The sequence below is a fragment of the Macrobrachium rosenbergii genome, chromosome 8 (assembly GCF_040412425.1).
Source record: "Macrobrachium rosenbergii isolate ZJJX-2024 chromosome 8, ASM4041242v1, whole genome shotgun sequence".
In the NCBI taxonomy this organism is placed as follows: Eukaryota; Metazoa; Arthropoda; class Malacostraca; order Decapoda; family Palaemonidae; genus Macrobrachium; species Macrobrachium rosenbergii.
Window position 1 is genome coordinate 84213299 of NC_089748.1, and position 24203 is coordinate 84237501.

General features: G+C 39.1%; 1 protein-coding gene across 6 annotated transcripts in view; it reads left to right on the top strand.

The window, feature by feature from the left end:
• The window catches only part of LOC136841016 (lysophosphatidylserine lipase ABHD12-like), a 640887-nt gene that overhangs the window by 420891 nt on the left and 195793 nt on the right, over window positions 1-24203 (top strand). For all 6 annotated transcript variants that reach the window (XM_067108055.1, XM_067108059.1, XM_067108058.1 and 3 more), the window contains one exon: window positions 17081-17213. In XM_067108055.1, coding sequence (XP_066964156.1) covers window positions 17081-17213 — 133 coding nt within the window. The remainder of the gene's footprint in view (window positions 1-17080; window positions 17214-24203) is intronic.

Consider the following 24203-nt stretch of genomic DNA (forward strand, 5'->3'; position numbering starts at 1 on the left):
CTGGCGTCCGTCGTCAGCTGGAGGGGGGCGGTGGGATCCCGGCGGGCCAAGGCGGTTGCCTCGGCAAGGGCGGCCTTCGTCAGGGAGAAGGCCTGCTGTTGGCTGGGTCCCCACACTAAGGAACTTTGGTTGGCCTTTCAGGGTCTCCATCAGGGGGGCTATGGTGTGTGCAATCCCGGGGATGAATCTCCTTTAGTAGTTCACCATCCCGAGGAACTCTTGGACGGCCTTGACGGAGGTGGGGACGGGAAACCTGGTGACGTCTGCAACTTTGGATGTGAGTGGGCAGACACCATCCGGGGATACCTCGTGGCCCAGGAAGTCGGCTTTCTGGACGTTGAAGGTGCACTTGTCGAAGCGTACGACGGGGCCGTTCTCCAGCAGGCGCTGCAGGACTGCCCGGATGTGCTTCTGGTGCTCCTTGTGGGACCTGGAAAATATAAGGATATCATCCACGTAGCAGACGCAGAACTTCAGGTCCCCCAGGATGCTGTCCATGAGCCGCTGGAAAGTCGCCCCGGCGTTCCTCAGGCTGAAGATGGAGAAGGAAATGTAGGACCCGAAAGGTGTGATGATGGCGGTCTTCGGTATGTCCTCTGGCGCGACTGGTACCTGGAAATATGATTTCAAGAGATCCAATTTAGTGAATATTTTGGCCCCGTAGAAGGAGGCCGTGAGATCCTGCATGTTCGGCAGGGGGTAATGGTCAGGTTCTGTTGCGAGGTTGAGCCGCCTGTAGTCGCCGCAGGGTCTCCAGGAGCCGTCCAGTTTCTGCACCATGTGGAGGGGGGAGGCCCACGGGCTGGAGGCCTTCTTACATATTCCCATCCACTCCATTACGGCGAACGCGTTTGTGGCCTAATGAAGGTGCCGAGGGGGAAGCCTCTGGAACCTCGCATGTGCAGGGGGGCCCTTTGTTTTTATGTGATGGTAGATGCCATGTTTGGCTGGGGCCCCGCGTATCTGGCAGAGCTCGGGCCTGAACATGTCAGGGAACTCCTTCAGCAGCTGTGAGTACTGATGGGGGCCAGCGGAGCAGATGGTGGGCGCCTTGGGTCCTGTTGCTAACGGGAGGGACTGGCAGGAGTCGGTGTTGAGGAGGCGCTTCCAACCGATGTCGACTGCCAGCCTGAAGTGGGCAAGGAAATCCGCACTCAGGAGCGGGGTCCTTACGTCTGTGACGACAAAGTCCCAGGAATATCTCCGGCCAAGGAAGGAGATTGACAGGGGCCTGGTGCCGTAGGAGAGGATGGGGGACCCATTGGTGGCCGTCAGGGAGGCAGCCGGGTCCGGTGCTCACTTGCGGTCCTCTCTGGATGGCTGGAAGATTGATCTAACGGCCCCCATGTCCACCAACATCATCCTGCCGGAGATGGTGTCGTGGACGTAGAAGCCTACTGGCTCTGGGCCCCTGGGTTCTTCTGTTGCCATGGCGGCCTGTCCTGCTGGCTGCTGCCTCCCCTGTTTTGAACGGGCGAATGAACAGGGCGGCAGGCAGTTCTGGGCATCCTTGCCGAACCGCCTGTGGTAGTGGCAAAGACCCAGGGCATTCCACCTGCTGTGAGGCACTGGGCGCCTCCTGATGACGGCGTTGACCTCCTGCTCTGCGCCCTCCTCCTGCTGGATGGTGCTGACTGGGAGTGCGGGAGCTGGTACCCGCTTCGCTGCCTTCACGGAGTCCGTCAGGTGCTGCGCCGTGCGGATCAGGACCTCGAGGGGTATGGCGTATGGCTCAGGGATTTGCGTGCGGACCTCCGGGAGGAACTGATGGAGGAGGAGCTCCCGCGACAGGCTTATTTCAAGTTGTTTTCCACTGCCGTCAGTGTCGGGGAGGGTGAGGAGGTCCTGTATCATGCCCCATGATTCCATGACTCTCTGATCCTGCCGCGGGCTGACGGCGAGGTCGAGGGCGCGGGCGGCCTGCTCGGCCACCGGCAGGGAGCATGCCTCAAGGAGGGACTTCTTCAGGAGGTGGTAGGTGAGGGGGTGTGCAGAGGACACCCACGGGACGAGCTTCCTGTAGATCTCCTCCGGCAGGGCGTTGAGTACTGTGTCTGCCTGTAGCACCTCGTTGTTGAGTTCCGCCAGCCTGAATTGACTCTTGACCCTGTACAGCCATGCCGACGGATTCCCCTGCGTGAACGGCGGCAGTTTTATGGACAGGGCGGCCTTGCTTGTCCTACCCGGCAGGGGAGAGTGCGGGGTGCGGGCAGGGGTGTGGTGGAGCGCGAGAGCCTCGGCGCAAGGGCAGGCACGGGTGATATGGGAGGTAGGTAGACATCTGAATCCGTGAGGTTAGTGGTTAACTGAACAAGGGAGGGGATGTCCGCGTCCATGCTTGCTCTTGCCCTCTTAATTTGGAGTGGGATACTCGCGTCAAAACGCACTTGGAAGCGCGCCGTGTGAGTCCGCTAATGACGCTGGTGATTTTGCCGATGAGAGTCAGCACGCCTGAACGCTGGTTACAGCGCCGTAGTTAGACCGTTATGGGCTTGAGTTAGTTCCTGGAGCCAAGATTGAGTTGCCGTATGGGTCCGCTAATGGCTTCGGGAACCACTCCAGGGTCACCACTTTAAGAGGTGCAAAAAACGAGCAGGTAAGAGAGTACTGCTGCTTTATTCATGATCCAGGCAGTTTATATAGCAGCAGACTGACGTCACGCCGCAGAATACAATGGGAGCAAAGGTGACCTGAGGTCGATAATAATTAACAGTAAATACAGTGAACGAGTACACTTTACAATATGCAAATAGACAGAATTGAAGTTGAATACAATCTTGATGCCTGCGAAAGAAGAATACATGGTACACAAATCGAAGACAGGTAAACAATTATATACATAGTTTAAATGATTGATTTTTTACGTAATAGCACGCCAGGCGTGACAAATTGTAGAGGCAAAGAAAATGGGACATCACCATAGAAAACTTGCTCAGCAGAGACTTTACAAATAACATGTTCAGCAGAGACTTTACAAATGAGTTTACAAATGACTTTACAAAGATATTGACGTGTGCGAGCAGTAAAGTAGCGTCTACACACAGACGAAACAAAAAAAAAAGGAAAAGAGATGAAACAAAACAAAGGAAAAGATTCAGACATCTGTGTTTGTCAGCAGACAAACAGATGGTGATATTGAGACATAATAAACATACGGTGTTAAAACATACATCAATGGAAAGGCCAATTGTATGAGATTCGAGACAGATTAATGAATACAATGCAGTAGCATAATATATGTGAAATGGAGAGACGTTTGGCATCTTCACAAACAGAAACACACACAATTTGATACAGAAGATTCGGTGGAACATTTGAGTACATGATTAGAATGCTTGGATGGCAATGCAAGTAGTGGTGATTGTACATAAATCAGGACAACAATGGTTAGGGAGAAACAGACGGAAATATTGTATGGTTGAAGTCGCGTTCCGTCAGAGAAAGAAAACGAGATGCTCTTGTTTTGTCTTGTCCACTCCGATCGATGACGAATGATGAACACACACGTGTTTGGAAGAGACTGCATCAGGCTCTTATGAGCTAATGCCTTTCTTGCATATCATGAGGTTAGATGGTTAAACAAATGTCCTGTATCTTTCAGACCACTTCTATATAGACGCTATGTAGATGACACTTTTTTAATATTCAGATCTCCCACGCACATTCCTTTGTTTCTAGAATATTTAAACTCGAAGCATGAAAATATCACATTTACGTCAGAAACAGAGGCTGATGGAAAGCTGGCCTTTCTGGATGTTCTCATAAGCCGCAAAGATGGTGAGTTTCAAACGGGTGTATAGAAAACCAACTTTCACCGGACTGTCAACCAAATTTTTATCTTTTATATATACCTATTAATTTTAAGAGGAACTTAGTGAAAACTTTAGTGACTAAGGCATTTCAGATTTGTTCCGATTATTTTAGCTTACATTTTGAATTTTCTTGTATCAAAGATATTCTTTTTCATAATGGATTCGGTGCTAAATTTATTGACACATACATTGGTAAACAACTCTAAAAACCAATGAGTCCACATCCCCCAAAAGCGACAGTGAACACAGCTACTATTTATTTTTCCTTGCCCTACATGGGTAAAAGCAGTTTTTCCTTGAGAAACAGTTTATCTAAATTACTATTGGAATTTTACCCTCAAGTTAGTCTCAGAGTCATATTCAGGCCTAGAAATGCATACAAAAGTGTTTCAAGTTCAAAGACACAGTGCCCAAAGACCTACAGTCATCTGTAGTCTATAATTATACATGTAGTTGCTGTAATGCAACTTATATTGGTAAATCAAAGCGCCAGTTTCGGGTCCGTGCCTTTGAACACCTAGGCTGATCAATTAGAACAAGCAGGCCACTTAACAAACAAGCATTTAGTGCCATTCGTGAGCACTGCCATCAGCATGACCATCCTCTGAGTATAGATTCTTTTTCTATATTAGCCAGTCGTTCTAGTGATGTGAGCTAACCACAATTGAAACATTTTATTCCATCAGTGAAAAACCATCACTGTAATATTGAACTGTCAGTTGAGTTGCTTTGTTTTTAATTCTGTGTCTATCTCCTGTAACTATCTTTGTACTTGCCTTGTATTCCTTTCTTGACTTTTGCTTTTATAGGTTAAACGGTACTGTTCAATTTTAATTCTTGGCAGTTAGTTCTGATGTGTTTAATTTTATTTTATTTTAGTGAGTGCTTTTTTTTTCATTGTATTTATTTGTTATTTTTAGATGCCTGATGAGGGGTATGTTAGAACCTCGAAACTAGTCGCAATAAAGAATGTTTCCTCAAGTACTGGTCTACCTATTCCTTATATATATATATATATATATATATATATATATATATATATATATATATATATATATATATATATATATATATATGTGTGTGTGTGTGTGTGTGTACAATCATGAAGCTACAAATATCACTTAATATCAAATTCACGCTACCTCAGGAATTTCTCCGATGGAGAATTATCACAGAAAGGGGAATTTATATAAGTGATAAATGAACTGGTACCCATCGGGACACGAACCCTTGACACGGGCCTATTCAGCGACTTCAGTAGACGTTACCACTACGCCATCAAGAGAGGTATAAGTCATTACCGAGTCTGCTGTACTGTTTTTTCCCGTTGTGAGCGGGGAAATTGTCTTAGCCTTGGCAGTGACCCACCTCCGCCATGATAGTTCGTTGGTACGTTTGGAACACGCAGCTCTTATTATGAAATTTCTTATCACACCGTGATTTATATACAATCAGGAAGCTACAAATGTCGTTTAATATCAAATTCACGCTACCTCGGGAATTTCTCCGATGGAGAATTATCACCGAAGGGGAATTTATGTAAGTGATAAATGAATTGGTACCCGTCGGGACACAAACCCTTGACACGGGCCTATTCAGCGACTCCAGTAGACGTTACCACTACGCCATCAAGAGAGGTATAAGTCATTACTGAGTCTGCTGTACTGTTTTTTCCCGTCGTGAGCGGGGAAATTGTACTTAGCCTCGGCAATGACCCACCCACCGCCATGATAGTTCGTTGGTACGTTTGGAATACGCAGCTCTTATTATGAAATTTTTTATCACACCGTGCTTTATTTACAATCATGAAGCTACAAATGTCGCTTAATATCAAATTCACGCTACCTCGGGAATTTCTCCTATGGAGAATTATCACGAAGGGAATTTATATATAAGTGATAAATAAATGGGACAAGAATTGGCCTATTCAGCGACTATCATGGCGGAGGTGGGTCATTGCGAGGCTAGTACAATTTCCCACTCACGACGGAAAAAACAGTACAGCAGACTCGGTAATGAACCCTTGAGTGGTAACGGCTACGGAGGCTGAATAGGCCATTCAGGGTTCGTGTCCCGCGGTACCAATTCATTTATCACTTTATATAAATTCCTTTGGTGATAATTCTCCATCGCAGTGAGGTAGCGTGAATTGATATATAATTTGTAGCTTCATGATTGTATATAAATCACGGTGTGATATATATATATATATATATATATATATATATATATATATATATATATATATATATATATATATATATATATATATATATATATATAAACGGATTCTTCTCCAAGAAAGAGGATTTGTTCAGCTGAACACCCTTCCAGAAATGATGTATCCAGATAACAGTCTTGCACTCACAGAAACTCTCACCCCTCATTACTCAATCACAAAGGGATGAATCTTATATCAAGAGGAATACTGTTAACACAATGGAGGATAAGTTATGTGATTTCACTAGACAACAATAATGGTACTTAATATGTGCTTCATAAATGGGATGTGTTTTACTAGGATTTCTTAGTCAGTGGCTGTTTGAGAGAGGAAAATTTGAACAATGAAAATGAGAGTTTCAGTTGAAGGGAAAGAGAACTGGGAGTAATTGTCGCAATCAGACCTATCGCTGGGGGAGGCAATGCAGTGATCCGTTGCATTAGATTCCTTGGTCCATTTGGAATAACAATTTTCTCCCTCGTGATGAACAAAAGGCTAGAAAGACAAAGTGAGCTCAGAGAGAGAGGGCTTCACAAGCCCTGCTCCTAGGATGTCTGCTGAGAGAGTCTCTTGATGCTGGGGTTGCTTCTTGCTGATTGCTTCAAACTCCTCCTACCCAGGGTCTGACCTGAAATAACAATAGACTCGCCACCACACAGGTCAAAGAAGACTAAACTGTAGGAACAGTATTTCTAAGGGCTGTCCTAGCAAAACCTAACCCTGATTTAGTGTCCTCTAAGCTAAAATTCTTGCTTGTTGGCCGTGAGTGTACGTTTTTAAGGAAATAACTTTGGGCTTCCTGCTTAACTTCTTCTTATGCAGGCAGCCTAAATGGCCTGCCCCTTTACTTTAATAAAGTTTCATTTAGTATTCTGCTTAGAAGGAAGGAAGGGAGGTCGAACAGCAAGGATTTATAATAGTTTTCCCCTTAAGAAGGCATTCACTTCCTTTCAGGCGTGAAGGCCTGTACTGAGCAAGTTGTTCACCTCGATTACTTTACTCTTTTCCCTGAACAGATTTTGCCTTTGCAATGCGACTAGCTAAGAATCTACCTGACTCTAGAATGGGATATGAGCTTTAATAACTTACTTACTAAGGACTCCTAACACTAATCAAAGGTGTCTATGGATATTTATGTGCTACCTTTGATGATAGTGAAATTTATTCCTACACAAGTGGTACATTCAATTGTATCTTTTATGGCATAACCTCTTAGAACACTGCCATAGCACCAACTTAAATGACAATGAACTAGCTAAATTACAATATGCTTACAAGTATACAATTTCTTACAGTAGAATGTACAATCATAGTAAACAAAGGAGTAACCTGAAGTTCTTTAAATGAGTTTTTAAACAAAGGAGTAACCTGAAGTTCTTTAAATAAGTTTTTAATCTTGAACGAGAGAAGTACCCATTCCTCCTCGGTTTTATGGAAAATTCTTTCCTCAGTCGAGGTACTATGTTATGTGTGTCATGAGCTCAGTGGCTCTATTCACAGTAGTTATGATTACTGGCTTAACAAGTTATACTTACTTAGTTACTGCTACTCATTTCAAGACTTAAATTACAAGGTTACTACTACTACTAACTGAATCTGGTCTAGGCTGTTACTAAGGCAGAAATCAGCTGGCTACCTCCTCTGGGCAGGAGCCAGGATCACTCTGAGATGGAAGGGCACTGTGCCAAGGAGGCACAAGTGCCAAGGGGAGCGTGTGGCTCTTGCAACTACTTGGCTGTCTTCCTCCCGTTCTCCTTCTTCTTTGGGTTCCTCCAAGGCCTATCTATGGCAGTCCTAGGAGATGATGAGGGCACTGACTCTGGTGAAAGGCCAGAAGGGCTATGGGGCACAAAGTCAGGGGTATCTTCAGAGGCTACTGGAGAGCTCCCTACTGTGGCTGCCGCAACAACTGGAGCAAGAATGGTCTCAACCTCTGCATCCGGGGAGGCCAGTTCCTGGTCTCCCAGAGAAGATGTTGCACCAAGATCCACCAGAGGTTCATCCTCTGGAGACAGATGTGGTGAGGAAGATGTGTCAGGTGCTGGAGGCTCACACGTTGCTAGGATCAATGTGGTTAAGGTTCCTGGATCTCCCAAAGGAGGATCCGTCTTATGATCTGGATCTGGCACCATGGGAGGGCCAGGCAAAGGGTCCAATTCTAGTGGTGGCTCAACGTCCTAGCAGATCTCGCTAGTGGCACTGGGAGAGATTGATGGTCAGTTAGGCCTGACGAGGGGTCCGGAGGTGCAGTGCTTCATGGATGGCTTGAGTTGGGCTGAGACAGAGCTTCTTGTCTCAGCTGGAGGTCAAAGCCTCTCGGAGATGCTTGATTTGGGGTATCCACTGGGTGTTGCTTATTAGGCCAGCCCTTCCAATTAGTGGAGTGGCCTGTCACCTTGCACACTTGACAGTGGTACTGCTTCCCTTTAGTGTCCTTTTGTGCAGAAGGAGGACTTCATTGGTGGCCGTCCTTTCGTGAAGAGGGAGGACTAGGCCTGGGATTGCATGAAGTGTGCCCCTTCCGTCGGCCACTTTGGCTGGCGGAAGGTAATTCTTCTTTGGTGGCACGCCAGTCAAAGTGGAAATGCTCAGGTTTGTGATCCTACAGTCGATGCCTCCATAGTGTAGGTAGCAGGGCTACGGAGGGGTATTGGGGAAGGGCTTCCCCAGAAGGGCTTCCCAAGAGGAGGTCCAGACTCAACAGGAATTACACCCTGGGCCTGATTCCACTCACTAAGCCAAGACAGTGAGGTAGCGTGCTCCAAGGCTTCGTGACCTGGCGCTCGACTGTGGGGATGGATTTGGTGTGCCCCTCTACACATTTCATCTCCCACTAAGTTTGCTCATCAACAGTGGCACTGGCTGGCACTTGGGGCCTGTCACTCAGGCTAAGGTCTGCTGCAGTGTCTACCATAACCAATAGGGCCACTGGCAGGCTAGAGCCATCAAGGGGTACCACCGAGATGGGCTGGGTATCCAGCCTCTCAGGGTGAGGTTATTTTGCTGGCGTTTGTTATGACCCTACGAACTTCTACCATGTTGCCTCTTTGACTCTTCTCTCCAGTGAGTGGAGGGCTGCCTTAGCTTTACCTTCCATGTGCTTGGCAAGCACTAAGGCCCTCTCTGTCTCAGTGGTGTTGTAGTTTTCAAAGAGAGTCTCTGTTTCCTCCAACCATGCCTATAGCTCTTTGTCAGTCCACTTCGGGACTAGGGAGTTAGTGCTTGATATGGGAGCATTTGGTGCAGCAGGTGTGGGGTTGGAGGCTTGTTGGGCAGTTATAACTTCAGCACTTTCCTTTGTTGCCTTCTCCAGCATGAGCTCCTTTTCTTTGAGGGCTAATTCTTGCTTCCTCTGTTTCTCTCTTTTTCCCTCTCTTGCTTGGCCAGCTGTTCCGTCACCCACTTGGTGAGATCCGGTCCCATGAGTTTCTTCCTTGCCCCCAGATCCATGAAGGCTTGGTAATGTTCTGTCGCCATGGTTCTGGTAGGTTAGGATGGGTAAGATCGTTTACCTTGGATGACTGGAATTACTTGTGAATTGGGGAAGTGTCCCTAAGATTTGGGTGACACTTCAGTGGTGTGGCACCTTTTCAATAAGGTGGCACTGTGGCTGAGTGTGCCGTGCAGAGGTCACACTTATGGCACTCTGCATCTTGAGGTACAGGTGTATTTGCTTAGTCACATAGGACTTTTGTCTTTAGTGGCACTGTGGTGCCAGTGCGTTCCGAGGAATCACACTCTCTTGGAGTACAACTAATTGTACCAAGGGGAAATGCATTCTGCCCAAGGAGAGCATAATTAATAAGTAGGAGGAAAAAGAAAAGGTAAGGGGAAACAGATAGGTAAGTGCTTCAGTTGGTTATGACAGTGCCTCAGGTTAGTGGCACTGTGGAAGAGATGAATCAATTTTGGTTGCTTTGGCACTCGTGGGTGACTAGTTCCTAGTGCTAGCAGTGCTACTTTCTTTCAGGAGTAGGGAGGAAGGCTTTTATACTTAGGTCTGGATGAAAGACCCCACTCATGGTGGACAGTTTTCTATAACTGTGGTTAATCTTAACTTATCCTCATCTATCTGTGGACAGAGTGTTTCTTTTTAGTTTTTTAATTATTCCTATGTCGGCCCGTTCTTTCAATGAAGACGGTGCATATACGCTCTTAGCTACCTAAAGCGCTTAAGAAAAGTGAAGGAAAGACGAAAAGGAAAAAGTATGTAGGCAAAGTTTGCAGTGCGTGAGAAATGAGGGAACAGAAAGAAAAGTTTAATGAATACTAGCAGGTTTTTCTATCTTGAACGCTCTGATTAATTTGGTTATGTTAGGTAATGGGTTATCTGCCAATATTAGCGTGCCCTATTACACCATGCTCTTATTAATTCTTGGTAAAATTCTTTAATTCGTATACTTGTACACAGTGTTAAATTACCCGAGTTTCTTTTTATTTATTTCCCTGTTAAGACATATATTGTGTATAAGAACTTTTTATATTTCCTAGCTTTTTTATATTTCCTGACTAATTGGCTAACTGTCTTTGAAGCGTTTATATAAAAGTATGTATACCTAGTTTTTATGTTAATTTAAGTATTTATCATAAAGATTTGTGAGTACGGCAGTACGCTATGCAAAGTAGTTCGCAAATCGATGCATATGAGTGGAAGGTTCTTGAATGAGTGAGACATCTGCTCGTGACGTCACACAGGTGAATAACAACACGTGTCTCATTTATACCAGCACCGAGATTGAAGATGGTGGCTATTGTATTTGCGGGCAGCCCCAAGATGGCGGATGGATCATGTGGCCGCGCACAGTTGATGGCTATGCGAGAGGGCTGGAGTGGGTATAGTGGTCGGCGGAGGAATACCAATCTCCTGCCTTTTCTTGGCGAGTTTTACAATACAAAAGAACAAATGACTCGAATTCCTCTTATAAAACGAATGAGTTACTTTGTTATAAATATGGAAAACGAATTTGTTATGATTTTTTTTTTTCTTTTTGGCGTGTCATAATTAATTCCTGCACTCGGCGGCCATGCTCACTTCAGGGCCCCTTCACGATACAAGGGAATGGACACGTGATGTTCTTACTACCCCGATTTACGTTAATGTAAAAGGCAAATTATGAAATTAAACACATACAGATATTTACGTTATTAATGGAAAAGCAAGCGAAACTTAATATGATTTTGGCACAAGTGAAAGTAATTCTCGTCGCGACGCTGATTCAGGGGTCTCTCTCTTTTAGGATTGACAGTTGCTTTGTCTTATATTCTAGGAACTTAAGAAATTGTCCGTCCTACCCTATGAGAGAAGCACTGGGCACACACTCTTCTTTCTTGGTCATGCACTAAGCTAAGTAGTTCAAAAATTTAATATCATGCATTACTCGTTAGCTGGCGAATAGTAAATTAATAAATCTGACTCGATAACTCAGCTATGACCTTGACTGAATTGCGAGCTGCCTGGACTTCCAACATTACGTGGTATTTTTAACTTTTCATATTCATAACTTGTAAATGCTACTCATTTACTGCGCACTTTCCTACCTACTTTTATCTTATTCATATAGCAATGATATTGATATTACTTACCTTGGCCTGTATCCTTCAGAATTTCATCTTTGAATTAATTGATATTTAATTTATTCCAAGTTCTTTATATCTCTGTGGGGTAGCTAGCAACAGCTAATGGCTAATTAATTACAGAGATCCGTACCAAGATGTTGCCAATGTTACGTGGGCCAGTTAGTTGTTACTTACTTGATTGGATTTATATCGCCTAAGACCCACGTAGTTCTATCAATTAGGGCTACAATTAAAATCTAGAGGACAGATGCTGAGTAGATTAGGTCGCCAGCTGAAAATTAGTTTAACAAAGAATAGAGGCTTATTTCATAACCACATGAATTTATTCAGCAAACTTACAGGAAAACTAGTTTCAACAAAAGTAAAATAAAATGAAATGGATTATTTACAGGGGCTAACAGCTGCTCAAAATGTTAGTCTCAATCAAGACAAAATACCACAGTGCTACATAGAAATGAATGCAACACATTTATATGCCTCTTCAAAGCTCTTTCTAGGGCAGTTGACTGCAATGAACGTCAGATCGAGTCTTCTTGGCAGTGATGATGTGGATTCTTCTCCAAGAAAGAGGATTTGTTCAGCTGAACACCCTTCCATATATATAAATATATATAACTATATATATATATATATATATATATATATATATATATATATATATATATATATATATATATATATTATATATATATATATGTATATATATATATATTTGTATATGTATATATATTTATATGTATAAATGTTATATATACATATATATATATATATATATATATATATCTATATGTATACATATATATATATATGTGTATATATATATATATACATATATCGCCCGTAAATGGGTTCTGACATGGACCCATTCAGCGATTTCCATGGACGTTACCACCGCGCCAGTAAGATGGCGCGGCGGTAACGTCCACTTATTTTGCTGAATGGGTCCATGTCAGGTTACGTCCCGGTGGTACTTATTCATTTATCACTTATATAAATTCCCTTCGGTGATAATTCTCCATCGGAGATACTCGAGGTAGTGTGAATTTGATATTGCGACATTTGTAGCTTCATGATTGTATATATAAATCACGGTGTGATAACAAAAATTTATATATATATATATATATATATATATATATATATATATATATATATATATATATATATATATAACTGAATCACGAAAATAGGGAACATGATGAATATATGTATAAAGACAATGCCACGAAGGAAAGAGAGACGACCGAGTGGTGCTAGGTCTTTCGACTTACTGTCCTTTGTTTAGCAGACTGATAGAAATATAAAAAGTTTACAAAGAAAGCTCGTATAAATGACAGATGGGGATTATATAGGAAAATATGTACCTGAAATCCAACATAGTTCAAGAATTAGTAGACCTACCAAAACATAGGTACAGTATATATGTAAGAGGTTTTACAAAAGATTAGGCCCAGCTACTCGAAAGCAGGGGCAAGTCAGTTGAAAGATTATACAGGGAAAGATACTGACCACCAGAAAATGTCCGTGGAAAGAGTAAGCTGATTACACATGTTATAAAAGTACAACTCAGCAATTCTCCTTATGGTAAACAATAGAACTTTTTGCAAAGTGAACATTTTTCACAAATATATATATATATATATATATATATATATATATATATATATATATATATATATATATTAAACATACAAATACATAGAAAATATATATAAGGTGACTAATTAGTAATTAAGTCAGTGATTTTATCTTTAGGGTCGTTCTTGAACATTTTACTAATACAAGAGTCCAACTTATACATGCCAGGGCTAAGGTTAAAATTACAGCTAGAAGTAAGCTGTATAATAGCAGATTCTAAAAGATTTCGTGAAGAGAAATGCTTCGATCTGCAATCACTGAATTTTCAGCCCAATTTATCCTGTGAGAGTTTTCACTTAAATGAATGAATATTGCATTGGATGTTTACCCAGTTTTGACAGAATACGTATGCTATTTAATTTGTACATCCAAATCTTTGCTGGATTGGGCAATATAAAAAGAGGGGCAGTCCCAGCATGGAATTGTATATATTATGTCGTTGCTTTCCTTAGGGCTATTTTTTATTAACATTCCTTTTAGTGTGTTATTATAGGAAAAAACCAGGTTGGCATTAAAGATTTTAACGCTTGTTTTATGGTTTCAAAAACACTAAAATAAGGCAAGCTAAGAATGTTCTAAGGGGATATCTCCAGGTTACTTTCACAATAAAACTTTTTGTGAGCTTTGTTACAGCAAATAACTAGTATATGTGAAGGATAACATAAATATGTCCCCATTTTTCTTACATATTCAATGTCTTGATCCAAATACTGGGGACTGATAATGCGCAATGCTCGTAAAAAACATAGAAGAAAAAATTGATAGTTTGATATTAAGGTGGTGGCCACTACCTTAATATCAAAATAAGTATATATATATATACATACATATATATGTATATACAGTTATTATTATTATCTTCTTTTAACGTGCTTTTTTTTCCCCCATTTTTGTATGGGGTAAACACGATGCCTTCTTTTGAAGGACTTTTTGATTTGGCTTTGGGGTAGACCTGTAGTCTCGATCGGCTGCCCTGCCTGACATCGCTTAGACCCCGGTAGCGTATGTTTCATGTATATATACATATACATATATGTATATATACATGAATGAATTTTTATCACATCACCGTGATTCATATACAAGCATTAAGCTACAAACGTCCTTTAATATCCAATTCACTCTACCTTGGGAATAATATACTTTCATATATGTTATTGAAGGGAATTTTTTTAGTTGATAATAAGTTCCAGTTTGTCTCGTGGCCGTTTGGTTAAAATTTGTGTCACTGTAGTCCTGAATTCTTGTCTTCCGTGGTTCGACCCCACGAGACGATTTAACTTATTATCAACTAAAAAATTCCCCTTCAGGTAACATCTATGAAAATATATTATTCTCGAGGTAGAGTGAATTGGATATTAAAGGACATTTGTAGCTTAATGCTTGTATATATACATATACAGTATATGTATATATGGTATATATATACATATATATACACACATATATATAGATATATATATACACACACATATACAGTATATACATATATATACATATTCTTATGCTGTGGTTTTCATAATGCAGTAATCTCCCCTCAGTCATGGTGTGTATGTGTGTATTGTTGTATACTGTATAGGTTTTTATGTTCAGTATTTAATCACTGGAACTTTTACGCTAAGTAAAGTTACAGTGATTAAATACTGTATGGTTTGAGAGACCATTATCCGTGCGGAAAGGAGCTGCGATTTCGCTCCCCTTCTCTCTCTCTCTCTCTCTCTCTCTCTCTCTCTCTCTCTCTCTCTCTCTCTCTCTCTCTCTCTCTCTCTCTCGGGACTTCGTATGTCCTGTTGTAACGTAATTGATAATTTTAGTAGACTAGGGTCACTCATTACTTTTAACTGTTTAATTCCGTAGTAAATGTGTCTGAGTTATCTGAACAGTGTATTTTACTGAGTGTACATACGTATCTGCGCCTGATTAAAGACACGAAGCATTTGGTACCAAGGTATTGTAACATATATAATTATTGGTTTTTAGTGCACTAAAAATAATATTTACAGTGATTGTACGTAAAGATACTTTTTCCCTTTTTAATACTTTTTCATGTTGTATGTTTTATGCTTTATCTTTTGAAGATTTTATATATATGTGGTGTGTTTGCTGTTGCCTTAATTTTTGCTTTACATTTTTTTATATTTAATTTTCTGCAGAGTATATTTCTGTCTTTTGTATCCACATTTTTATATGATTGATTTAATTGCCTTATTTTGTTTAACACATGGGAATTAATTTATTTGTACTTCCTTTCAATCAAATTTTGTTACTTAATAATTTAAATTTTACTTCAATATTTTTTTTTATTAATTAATAAATTAATTTCTAATTTAATTTTGTTTTGTTTTCAAGTAATAATAGATTTCCCTGAGACTATTAACATCATGTATAATCTTTGAATTTAGAAATAAATTTTTGTATTTAAAATTATTATATCAGAATTTCATTTATTGACCCACCAGTAATTTTTATTTGAATTAAAGATAGAGTGGTAAGTTAGATGTTTTCCTTCAAGTAATTGAAGTGAGCTCGAACCAGGGAAATAAAAATACTTAGACTTTTATAATGTTATTGGAGTGATGCCCCTTGATTTTACCTCACACCTGTTTTAATTGAACTTATTTTGCTTTCTTTCATGATTGATAAGTTTTATAAGGGATCACTGTTGCCTTTAGAGAAATCAGTCATTTTGTATGTGTGATGAGGGTTCAGGTGTCTGGTTGTTGTGAGGTAACTATAACTGTCGAATAAATGTTAAGTTTGGTAATCAAATATCAAGCACTTAGATACCAGGTTTAATCTGAAGATCAGACACTGGACACTTTATGCCACAATATATATACATATATATATATATATATATATATATATATATATATATATATATATATATATATATATACATACATATATATGAATTACAGGAAAAGACATTCATACATATATATGTATATATACATATACATATATATATTATATATATATACATATATATATATATATATATATATATATATATATATATATATATATATATATATATATATATATATATATATATATATATATAGGCAGGAGAAATATGCAGGAACACATACAGATCCTTTACGCCTTTTCTCCTGCATACTATAGTGCCCTATGATGTCTGGATTTATATATATATATTATATATATATATATATATATATATATATATATATATATATATATATATATATATATATATTTATATTTATATATATTATATACATACCTACATGCATACATACATACATACATACATATTTTGTGTCTAGTAAATTTTTGAGTTGTGTGTTTGTTTGTCTACATGTCCTATATGGATATCGAATTGTGAAAAACCAGCACAATATTGAATTTATTTTATGGAACACATGTGAGGGGTCCTCAGTTTATTTTCTGTCATGTCATAATATAAATAGTAGTTCTCCATGATGGGCGAGAGGTGGATAGCTCTTTTTACTGCATTTACTGATTCTATGATATGATCAGTCTCCGATCTGATGGTATCTTTGGGGATTTTTGTGAAATAAGGATTTTGAACCATCTTGGAGGCTGCCGTGATTTTATTGCTGTGCAATTTTTCTGTGTGTTTATAATTATTTTACTTTGGAATGCTTTTACTTACTAATATTTTTGTGAGGTAGATTGCTTTACTAAGTAGTGTACCACGGCACAAGAACTCATGTCTTTACTTTCTTTTTTTAGGTAGCAATTTTTGCACAGTTAAGTCAAGCATTTTAAGGACAGGTGTCTTTATATGATCATGTGCTCTTCACTGATAGTTGTTCATTTGTTGTCATTCATTTGTTTTCAGGTTATGCAGATTCAACTCCTATTCCACCAAATGAGACGGGTGTTGTGCACGATGCCAAAGTTGTTTATAGATATGTGAAAGAAAGAATAGGGTCTTCCCCTTTTATTGTTTGGGGGCATTCACTTGGAACAGGGTATGTAGTTTAGTATTATTTAAATTTTTGAAATTCTTGTAAATTCCTGTTTGGAAAGTTATCAGAGTGCTTATAAGGGTGCTGCACGTCAAGATGTTATTTCTATATTATTGTGATGATATCAGTTGCTGCATTTCTTGTTTCTGTACTGTAATTGATGTAGGTGTAGTGCATTAAGTGTATGATTGTCTTCTTTGCAAACCCTATTATTTTATTTAATGCACTTGTGTTTTCCATAGCCTTCATTTAACTGAAATTGTGGCGTTCGTGGTCCTTTAAAAGTTATGGATACTGTGTTCAGTGAGCTTTCACAAGGATTATAGAAAATTAATATAATTGGCTTCTTTGCAAACCTTATTATTCCAGTAACAGTACAGTACTTGTTTTGCATAGCTTTCAGTTGACTGAAGTTTTAGTCTTTAAAAGTTATGGACTTTGTGTTCAGCTTTTCTTATCTAATTTGACTAGACTTGGGCCAGATGAGCTTTCAACAAGATTATTGAATGTTATCATTCCATGTAAAATACTTGTAATCCTCTCTGAAGTGATATAATTACTAAGATGTATGTAGTAAACCCCCTGTATTCGTGGTCTCACGATTCGCAGACTCGCCTATTCGCGGACTCACCTATTCACGGATTTCTCTGTGGCACATATATACACATTATTTGCTGAAATTCCGCCCATTCACAGTATTTTTCACTGAGAAATGTTCACTATTTACTTCATTTTCATCTCATTTTCATGACTAAATGCACTTTTTGTGATAAAACTATTAAAATACTCAGGTAGTGTTCGAGTTGTGATAGTTCACCTTACAATAATTCAATTTTGCAATGGGGTAAGCAATTAATACTGATACGGCAATATTTATAAAATATTTTTAAATTTCCCACGGGCGCAGGCAGCAGCATACAATCAGGCAGCGAGAGAGACCAAATTACAATAGACCAGCTTCTTTTCCTCCAACTCTTTATCCCATCTTCTAGTTAAAAGAGTAACAGAGAATGATAAAAGTATTGATAGTAACGTTATACTCTTGCGTAAATGCGTACAGCCATAAACAAGCGACCGAAAACTATTGTTTTGTTTATCACCGAATCGGATAACAACCACTGTACGGTAATACACAATTACCGTAGGTTATAGTACAAATGACGTTAAATAGAATAGGACTGATATATTTTTACATTATACCCTTATCCGGTAAGGACAAAAGATCGGCAAGGAAATATACTGCTAAATTTATGCTGCAAGTTGTAGCTGAAGCTGAGAAAACAATGTTCGAGCTGCTAATGATTATAAATTATCGTGCATTGGACAGAAAGTATTTTAATGAAAACTACTGGACATGAAAGAACACATTACTGCTATTTTTACGCCAATAAACGATAAATAAGTAAAGCTCGTATTATGATGAAATCAAGTGAAAATAGTGAGCGGAATCTTAATTTCTTTTACACAAAACAAACACTTCCAAACGGCCAACGTCGTCTATTAACGAAAAAACAGCTAAATTAATTTCACAATGAGACGTATTTAAGTTATATTTCGACTTAAAACACTTCGTACAGTATAACGAAAAGTAACCGTGCCCCATATAAATAAAGTATCTAGAGATTCATTGACGCTAACTAGAAGCAAGAAAAGCCCTTTGAACTGAGTTAAATGCGGTGAAATAAACACCGCGTAAACGATTTCCAAACCGAAACATTGATTTCTATGATCACAATTTGTAATACAAAAGCAATATAAGAATATATACAATATTATTGGATACAGTAAATTAAGGCATAACATTTTAAAAGATCCATGGACAAGATGCATATTAGTTATGTTGATGTTTGTATAATACAATATGTGAATACAGAGTACAGTATAATGTAGGCTACGCTACCGTATATGTATACGATATACCATAGTGTAGTCTAAGCTAATTCTTGTTTGTTATTTAATTTTTCTTTTTATTGCATTATCATAAGTCACTGTGCATGAACCTCCAGAATTAGCTGATATTAATAATTACTATACCGTGTATGTATAGAGTATACTTTATAGTGCAGGCTAGGCTACCCTATATGTATACATGGTACCGAATACCCTAATGTAGGCTAGGCGAGGCTATATTCGAGATATGATTTTTCCAACAAACGATGGGTTTTTTGGAACCTAACCCCATCGTAAGTAGGATAACACCTGTATAAGCATTTTTAGTTTTTTTTTATATGGTTGAACTATCAAATAGGCAGTTCTAAGTGTTTTTAGAAGGGTTCTAAGTTTTCGCAGGTTCTAGCTATTCGTGGGGAGATGTGGTACGCGTTCCCCACCAACAAGGCGGCTTACTGTAATTTTACTTTGATCTTACATCATAACGTCAGTTGGGAGATGAGTAATATACAGATCAGTTTGCATTTATTATTACCTATAGCAAATTAGTCCCTTTATCAAGAGTGAATTATAGAAAACTAAGTAGGTTATATGTACTAAAAGTTCAGTGGATGAGTTTGCTGAGAAGATCCATCTAAAAGACAATATAAAACTACTTAATTTTATATTACAGCTTTGTGGAATCATGAATATCATATAACACTTAAAACTTAAGAGCCACGTATAATGTTATAAATGTCAACCAGTATCAACCAAGACCTCAAGGTGGAAGGAAAATTAAGATATCATGAAAGTTGGGCTGTTTTTTTTTAATCTGAAGCTTATGCAAGGGAAGAGAAAAATAACCTGTAAAAGTATAGCTTAATAATTTAATTGTATATTCTATGATGGAGAAGCAAACGAGATTTAGTTCTTTAATTGGAGACTAATTTCATAACATAGTTCAGTAGGAATAATTTCATAACATAGTTCAGTAGGAATAAGAATACACAAGAGAAATATGACCAGGATTGACCATTAGACCCTCTGCTAGACCCATGGGATTGTGCTTACTTTTCATTTCTTTGTTGTTGTTTTCATTAAGATCACCTCTGCATTTCTCCCTAGTTACCTTTGCTTCTGATGAATTGTACTGATTCCATTTTTACAGTCCATGGATGGTATTAGCTTACTCTCTATTTTGTCCTTTCCATAGTAAGACCTCATTGTCTCATGCAGCCCTTTTTGCCATCCATTTTGATACCCCTTTTTACTCACAGCAAAACTAGGTAGCTGTTCTTGATAATCTTGATATTTGGGGGGGAGAAAATCCTGATGGTTGCTTCCCTTTGTTTATTAAAAAGATTCTAGTTGTTTTCTCCCAAGATTAGTAGATTCTATGGATTTTTATGTTGACAGTATTGTAAGGACTGGGGATTGAGTGACATACTGGCTAGGTGTTTACTGGTTTATTGGTAGTTCCTTACTGAGATAATGTACAGAATCTTCGAAGATGTTATTGACGCGTGCGAGCGGTAAGGTAGCGTCTACACACAGACAGGTAAAAAGAGAGGTACAGGCTCTGGCATCTGTGTCTGTCGGCAGACAAACAGATGGCGATATTGAGAGACATAATTAACATACAGTGATGAAACATATATCAATGGAAAGGCCAGGAAATTCTACATATGGCCAATTGCATGAGATTCAAGACAGATTAATGAATACAATGCAGTAGCATAATATATGTGAAATGGCGAGACGTTTGGCGTCTTCACAAACAGAAACATACACACAGTTTGATACAGAAGATTCGTTGGAACATTATGATTACATGATTAGAATGCTTGCATGGCAATGCAAGTAGTGGTGATTGTACATACATCAAGACAACAATGGCTAGGGAGAAACAGACGGAAATATTGTATGGTTGAAATAGCGTTCCTTTAGAGAAAGAAAACGAGATGCTCTTGTCTTGTCCACTCCGATGGACGACCCACACACGCACACACACGTGTTTGGAAGAGACGGCATCAGTATCTTACAGTATCTTTGCTGATGAGTGCAAGCTTAGTAATGCAGTTCCTGTCCCAGCGAGTGGTACAACTGCAGACTGCAGTAACTACAGGCCAATTTCTATTCTCCTTGTGCTCTCCAAAGTTGCAGAAAAACTTATTTTTAGGCTACTACGCAAGTATGTGGAATCCAAAGAATTGTTAGCTGATAGTCAGTATGCAAATAGGAAGCAGTTAGGTACCTGCAATGCTTTTGTAGATTTGACATGCCATTTGCAAGAGAATCTTGATAAAGATCATGAGTGTAAAGTAATTCAGATAGATTTCAGTGCTGCTTTCTGTTTAGTAAAAATTATGACGCACTTATTGTTAAACTTCAGAAACTTGGAGTGGGTGGATATGTTTTAGGACTACTTCAAGACATCCTTACAGGTAGGCAGCAGCAAGTTGCTGTTGATGGGATCTTTAGCAAAACAAGACTTATTGTGTATGGAGTTCCACAGGAACTCCATACACAAGAGATATGCTTGTTGGCATGGAAAAAAGATTGTTCAATATGGCAATAATTCAAAACTTGTGGTGTAATACAGTCTCCACTTATAAGAAATGAAGCTGCGTTTAGTCTCAATCGCAACATGGAGTGGATTAGTGATAGTTGGTGGGGTATGAGGTTGAACTCCAGTAAAACGAAAACACCATTGATGAGTAGATCTTGTACCAAATTTCCACTCCATTCTCCCTTTCAAATGGTTGGGATTCTGCTGAATTAGTTTGAAGCTGTGACTATACTTAGTGTAACTTTTGACAACATCTTACTTTTGAGAAACTTCTAACAGCAAATGCTGTATGAAAGTTAGATATTTTATGTAAGGCCCCACATATTTTTAACAATGGTAAAATCAGCACAACATGTTTCAGCTCATTTGTACTTCCTCTACTAGAAAATTGTTCTTCAGTGTGGATGTCTGTTTCTGCCCGAGATTTTTCTCTTTTAGAGTAGTTTGTGGTGGTAGGTTTCTATTTCATAACATTAGCAGTTATGGCTTGGACAACTGACGGATGGTCTCTTTATTGTCAATTTTTCTTAAGTTTTATTTTAACAGAGAAACTTCACTATCAGACTGAACCTTGATCCTCCTTTCCTGCCAAGAGCAACTAGATTTGCTGACCAGCAGTACCAATATGCAGTAAATGTGCCTTGCTGTCCAGCTTCTCAGTTCCAGAGACCTATTATTCCTCACAATTTGAACTGTAAATTGCCTCCTGAGAATGACATGCAATTAGAGCCCGAAAAGTTCAAGCAGAGATGCCGTACGTTACTTTACTAAAACAATTCGCCTTGTACTTTTAATAATTTATTTACCTTTTTCCATTAATTTATCTTTGTTTCCTAATAACTGATCTCTTTTTTCTGTATTTCCTATTATCTTCTGTAATTTCTTTCACATGAACTCCATAATCTTTGGAAGCCTAAAGTTCAAGTCAACAGCCCCTGTAGGCCTGTTCCATATGAATAGGGTTCATTATAATATAATGATAATAATGATAAGATTTTTCTTTTACACCTTACTGTAGGGGTGGGAGTTACCTAATGATTTTGTTTCCTGTGTAGCTTCTTTATTTCTAGTTTTTGCATCCAGTTGGCCTTATTTGTCCATACATGTGAAATAATTCTCTTGTGATTTTTTTTACATTCTCCCACCAGTAACCTTGACCTGGGTAGATTGACCCATGAATGATTTGCCTTTTTGTGTCAGTAACTAGGGTAAAATATTCATCCCCCAACAACACACACACACACACACACTCACACAAATATCTTGTACCTAGCCTTTCAATTTAAGCAGCTTGCATTCATTTATCCATTTGAGTACAATGCTTTCTAATCATTGTGACCTTTAAATTGTTGCAGTATGTAATGGTGGCTCCTCATTTTTCCTTGTATATTTATATTAGGTATTGAATGGATGAAAAGATACTGTTTAGCATACCTTGGTCCTCTCTGATTCATTCACTTTTTTCTTTCCAAGAACGTTTTATCTGCCTGTGTACTGGACAAATAAGCTGAAGGTATTAGCAAGAATTTAAATGGCAGGGACTCTCAGACAAGACAAGTGATTGTATAGAAAAAAGAATTTTCAGCAGCCATATCTGGATGAAGTACTGTATTGGCCCTTGTTTCTTTTGAAGACGTAATCTTTAGATAGTTACTATACCTCAATTCTCAAACACAGGTCAGTGCTTTTCCTTCATCCCAAAGGTACAAGAGACTGTACATGACCACAGTTTATAGCAGATAGATAAGAAGTATGCCAACTCTTTCTCAAGACAGCCGATTCACTTAGGCAGGAGTCTAGGGCTCTCAAAGATTGGAAGGTGAGATGTGCAAAGGTGCAGAGGAATGGTACAGAGAAGAGTAGAATCTATTGAAACAACAGAGGCTACAGGTAAAATAAAGAATGCCCAAGCATCAGGTCCTTTAAAAGTGCCAGTTGAAGAACTGAAGGTAGTATAGTACTGTGTGTAAAGGGGGAAGAATGAACATTGGAACTGTTAAGGGCACTCTGGGAAGAAATTATGACGTTATGTGTTTAAATGGAAGGGAGATTTTATGGAGTGTAGCAGCTATAGAGGAATCTAGCTAACAGAACATTTGTTGAAGGTTTTAGAAAGAATAATGGATGAGAGAGTGTAAGAAATTGTGAAGATTGGTGAACAGCAGCATGGTTGTATTTGAGGGAGAGGTATAGTTATCTTTGTCTTCATACTAAGACAGTTACAGGAAATGGAGCTGGAAGGTAATCTGAAGTTCTACTGTGCACTCATAGATCTAGAGAAAGCATTTGATAAAATACCAAAGGAGGAGTAGGTAGTTTTCTGGTGTTTAAGAAAGAGGAAAGTGCCAGAAAAGTTGGTTAGGTAGGTTGAAATAATGTATAAAAGTACAAGGACAGAAGTAATAACATCCTGTGGCAAAACTGAAATGTTTGAAGTTTAGAGTGTGCTTACATCAGTGATTGGCATGTAGCCCATTCCTGTTTGTACTGGTTGTGGTTGTATTGAGTGAAGGGATTAGGAATGAAAATTTATGGTAATTGTTATATGCAGA